The following is a 5,629-nucleotide window of genomic DNA, read 5'->3' on the forward strand; positions in this document are numbered from 1 at the left end:
AGGTTTTTTTCACTTAATATCAAAATTTTTGCTAAAGCCCAAGTTTGAACCCAAGATTTCTCTAACACTTCTCAAAGCCATTAACCACTAAAGCAAACATTTAATTGTGTCATTTCATTGCACAATTAAATACCTATATAAAACCTCCTTACGGACCCACACTCAAGGCCCAATACTTCTAGGCCCAAATTCGGGGTGTTACACACTATGAATATCAACAATCAAAATTTTAACCATACGACAATGCCAAAGATCAGGTCAGAATCCAATTTCGGATGGTTTTATGACATACCTGCAGCAACACAAGTATTTCACCGTACGTAGAGAATATTAGATATAAGGTTATAATTCAATTTCGAATGATCCTGTGACATGCCTGCAACAATACAAATATGTAGATCTTAATATTTATTAATTGTCCAAAATCTCATTTTCTTTCTCACATATGCCATGATTTTTCATGGACATTTGCTATCAAACAATGTGTACTTTGCCTCATATTGTACGGCTCACGATTTTATAACATGAAAGTTGACCTCATACTTTATGCTAATCGCTTTACTGCAGCAACAATAACATATTTGGAGAAAAACTCTATTCCAATTTGTAAACCATAGAAATTTGTAAAAGAACTCGTATACCTCAATATTTTATGAGGAAGTTCTAAAAATTCTAACCTATCTTCAACATCAAGGTCTACATTAAGCATGCGAGGTGAAGGTTTATATGTCGTAAAATCTAGATGGGTTCCTCCAACATTTTCCGAACCTTCACTGTTAAAACCACTCAATTGTAGTTAAGTAGTAACAACCTTTGGTTTAGAAAATAATACAGTTTCTGAACCATCTGACCTAGACCCCCGGATTGGATCATTATTGATTTTACCTTCCTCTTCATTCTCAACCCTAATTGCATGTCCAAGGTTGGATGTCCCTTCGCCGATGTACGTTGTAGAGAGTACATCATTCGTTCTCGTCAACCTACTTTAAAACCAATATTACTTGTGGATTGCCCGCCTGTGTAACTTGATGACATGCCCACATAAATGTTTCCAACATAGAACATCGATGCTCCAAAGTTAAAATAAAAAACACTCATATAATGTCGTGTCAAGGTCTCCAAGTTCGGGTTGCTAACTAACCCCAACCGTAAGCCAAAGTTGAAATCGAGGGCTATAACCAAGGAGTGTCTTTCCACTGATGATTCTGACATTTCCTGGTACAAGCTTTATAACAATGCCATGAAACAATCACACAATTGTGTGATTAGACTTCCTGCTTCATGTTCCCGAAACAAATTTACTAGAACTATTGCTGAACTTGGACCACCTTCCTTGACATCGACGAATTGGGCATATAACTCTAGTATAACATTTCCACTAGACCAATACATATCAAGCATTGTTTCGACATCCATGTCGCTTTTGAGCTCAAATGTATCATATCTAACAAGTTTTATTGACTTTAAATAACTATATTTGAAGCTCAAAACTCTCCTCTAGTTTGAAGTTGAAGCTTTCCTTCTCATTCTTGATCGAAGCTCGTTCAATTTTATGCTCCAGTTGAAAGCCAATTCTACAGCTTGGGCTGATACAAAAAAGGTCCTAATTTCAGTTTCACAAATTTAAACATTGTAATAAATAACGACTCTAATTCATTTACTCATCTTCGCAAAAAAAAAACATATTTCACATGTTAAAAACAAAAACATTATACAAAAAGTAAGCACTGATTAACCAAATTCAAATAATATTTACTTGAACTAATTTACTTTATTGTATCGATTTTTAAACTTCAAATTTTCAACGTCAAATTATATTCTCCTTATGAAAATATTTTAGTAAAAATTTAATTATGAAAGCATCTTTATATCAATCTCATTTTATAAAAAAAAAACTCTTCCAATATGAAACATAATTCCAAAATATGAAAAAAGATTGATCTTGACTAAACCTAATCATGGGTTCGAGTCAAGCCAATATAAAATTTATGGCCCAAGCCCAATCAACCTAAAATATAAACTTAAAATTCTGTAAAAACCCGATTCAAATTAAAAATACTAAACACAAGCCCAACTCAACCCACCGTTTTAAAATTTTTAAAATTCTGTTGATTAAACCCAAATTTTGTTTTAAATATGAGGCCTGAAATCAATGTTTCAAACTTAGAGCCCATTTTAGTGTGCAACCCATTTTTATGTTATAGAAAAGGAGCCCATTTTTTTATTATTTTGCTAGTCCACATTTACCATAGCCTAATCATTTTAATCCCAATTTGAAGTCCAAAGCTCCGTTTTGCTCAATTTTAAAACTTCACTTAGCCGCATTGGGATCAATTTGCAACTAGGGTTTGAACCCTAACTTTCGACAAAAATGATTTAAATCCCTAATTTTGTTTTAAATTTAGCATATACCACTAATTTTCCCCCTTTTAACACCCAACTAGTTCCAACGCCCCACAGTGGCAAAGTCCTAGTAACAGAGTAAAGATTTACAATAAGCATTCATGTTGAAGTTGAAACGCCTATGATCTCACAACAATTTACTCACTAGGACAAGGATATATGTACTCACTAGGACAAGGATATATGTAACCCATAACAATACAGTATTTCATAGAGTTGAATCCCACGCCAATTCTTCTCTGAACTTTAAGATCCACCACCTAAAATACAAAAAAATTTATCTCGACTTAATTTGAGGGTTTCATCTTAAATTCACTAGCAAACAAAACTGAACATGCCATTTAAGGCATATATGTTAATATGCCACAGAACAAGCTTCAGATCAACTAATCTACCTAACTGGTGTCCTATGGCCTGCAATTGCACAATTAATTACTCCATCGGCAACTGCAACACATTCAGACAGTTGGAAACACTGAATCATTAATACAAGGCAGTTCTTTAGCACTGCCACTAGTTTGCTAGTATTAATCAATTAGACATCTACACATGCAATCGAACCAAAACTTTTACTGAGTCATTCAAGAACTTGAAAGCATTCCACTGCAACAAAAGTGAATAAAAGCAATTCACTGCCTGAAAGACATTTGAAGTTACCCGAAGATGCTCAATGAAAAGATTAAAACCGCATTAAATTAGATATCAAGAGAAGTTTCAAAGTGAACTGGTTGATATTTGTATCATTACAAACTTGTAAAAGGTTACACACGAATAAAAAAACAACTTGTCAGAGACTGTGGATCACCTAGTTGATGACAACTAATCTCCCGACACATATTTTGAAGCTCAGAAGTTGGTGCTTTAGAGTTTAGGCTCAAGGAAGCGAGCACCTAGTGAAAAGCAATGTACCATTCTAAGCGAGAAAAGAAAAAATCCATATAATACTATAACCATACAATGCAAATTCAGAATTGGGACTTATCAAGGCTGTCAAAATAAGGATGATCCATAGCTGCTTTTGCTGATATTCTCTCTGCAGGGTCATATTTAAGCATCTTCTGCAATAACCAAAAACAAGAAGCTATTAGCCTCCAAAATGTGCAAGTAATAGAGAAGTAAATCAGTAAATCATGAGCATGAACTAAATGTTGTCATTGTCACAGACGGTAAACCCTTTTTATGTGTTATATCATTCCGAAATTATTTGGCAATGATCATGTTGTATGACTTGAAATTGGCATCCTTGCAAAAAGGCTAAGGAAATAGGAATTAAAAGAGTAAAAGGCACCAAACAGACTACTTTCAGTTCCTTCTTTTGCTGTGCATATACCTATGCATTAAGGTCAGTGGACATATAGAACTGATAAATTTCATGTATATCACTACTTGTTCCTTTCTATTCTTTAAATATTTGACTTTGAACATATGATCATAGATTAAAAAGCTTTTATTGACTTGAATCACTCTGACCATTGCTATAATCCTAGTATAACATGCAACGAAATTCCAAGTGAATTCTAAATAGCTTCGATGCTTTTTCTATCAGTATTCTCTACCCTCTTAGTCCTATTCACATGGCCTAAATGTTAATCATGCTAGACTTTATTTTTTTCTCTCAAAATTCTTCCCCATGGCAAGACTGCAATTGTGAGTTGAAGACGACCTGCACTTGGATAAGTGTCAAATACAAGTATTGTCCGACTCAAATATGCTTAGTTTTTTTTTTTTCATGCATTTTGAGAATCATATGAATTATTCATACTATTGTAATGTATTTAATTTACTATGATTGTAAACTAACAATTTTTTTCACAATCATTTTGGATTTTTTAAATTAATCCATGACTATATAATTTGAACTTTTTGGGAGTTTGCTTGTTGGCAGCTTAATAGAAGTAAAAAAAAAAATTCAACGGTACTTAATTTTCTTCTTAAACTCTAATATGTAGAATGGTTGCTGCTGAAATGAGACTATATCAACGGATATTTGTTTGAAACAAAGAATAAATCTACATTAGAAAACATGACTATTTTATGATGCTTTGATTTGAACAGTTTGTTGATGTTTAGTAAAAAAATGAGGACTTACAGAGAGGAGATCAACCCCTTCAGGAGAAAGGGAAGGAACAGCGCGTTCCAAGTTCTGAGGCTCCCACCGTGGGTACACGTGCCAATCCCTTAGAGAGGTAACCCCAGGCCATTGCTTCTCAGTTGGGGTGCCCAGTAACCTTTTCAATTTTCACCCAATTAAGAAAAAAGAACGAGAAATAGGGCGGTAGCTAGGAAGAGATACATTGGGAAGAAACAAATATACCTGAAAATGTGGAGCAATTGCTGGAATTCAGAATCCCCCGGGAACAATGCTTGCCTTCTAACCATTTCGGCGAAGATGCATCCAACAGACCACATGTCGACGGCGGTGGAGTAGTGAGTAGAACCAAGCAGAACCTCAGGGGCCCTGTACCAGAGCGTTACGATCTCATGAGTATAGCTTTTGAGAGGAACAGTGAAAGCACGGCCAAGACCCAGATCTGCAATTTTGAGGATACCCTTTTCCTTGTCGAGGAGAAGATTCTGGGGCTTGAGATCGCGGTGGAGGACGCCGTGGCTGTGGCAGTGGGCGACACCTTTGCAAAGCTGGAAGAGAAAGGACTGAATGAGGGAAGGAGGAAGGGGCCTGGGGTTAGGACCCTTGCGATGGGAATCGATAAACTTCTTGAGATCGGTATCAAGGTACTCAAAAACCAAGTAGAGATTGGCCTTAGAGCCGCCGTTCTTGTTGGTGTCGACGTGCTCGACGCAAAGGAGACGAACAATGTAGAGAGACTGGGAAAGCATTTGGAGGAGGGAGACCTCACGGAGAGCAGTGGGAGGGACGCCTTCCTCGCCCATCTCAAGACGAGTCTTCTTGAGGGCCACCAATTGGCCGCTTGCCTTGTCTTTGGCCTTGTAAACCTTGCCGTAGGTACCCTCCCCTACCTTCTCCAGCTTCTCGTACTTTTCCATTTCGAGTTTTGGTGTTGATTTTAGGGGTAAAACCACTCAACCGCAATCCACAAATCTATACGTTGTTTCAGAGAGGAAAAAGAGAAGGGATCTGATCTGCTTTGTTCTGGCCCTTCGTTTGAATTTCAAACTTCATAAAAAGAGGGAGGGAAGCAAGACGCTCCCGTTTGTTTTTGTTTTGAATTTTAAAATATAGAAATTTCTTCTAATAGAACTTTAT

The 5,629-nt window shown here is 36.3% G+C and overlaps 1 protein-coding gene across 1 annotated transcript; it reads right to left on the reverse strand.

Moving 5' to 3' along the window:
• Positions 1-3,074: 3,074 nt before the first annotated feature.
• On the reverse strand, positions 3,075-5,629 carry LOC107959781 (cyclin-dependent kinase B1-2). Its single transcript, XM_016895919.2, has 3 exons — positions 4,718-5,629; positions 4,493-4,631; positions 3,075-3,461 (listed from the first exon to the last, which is right to left on the reverse strand). Exons 1-3 carry the CDS (start codon positions 5,407-5,409, stop codon positions 3,369-3,371), a joined length of 924 nt encoding a protein of 307 aa, XP_016751408.1. The 5' UTR covers positions 5,410-5,629; the 3' UTR covers positions 3,075-3,368.

This window comes from Gossypium hirsutum, chromosome A05 (assembly GCF_007990345.1).
Source record: "Gossypium hirsutum isolate 1008001.06 chromosome A05, Gossypium_hirsutum_v2.1, whole genome shotgun sequence".
Classification (NCBI taxonomy): Eukaryota; Viridiplantae; Streptophyta; class Magnoliopsida; order Malvales; family Malvaceae; genus Gossypium; species Gossypium hirsutum.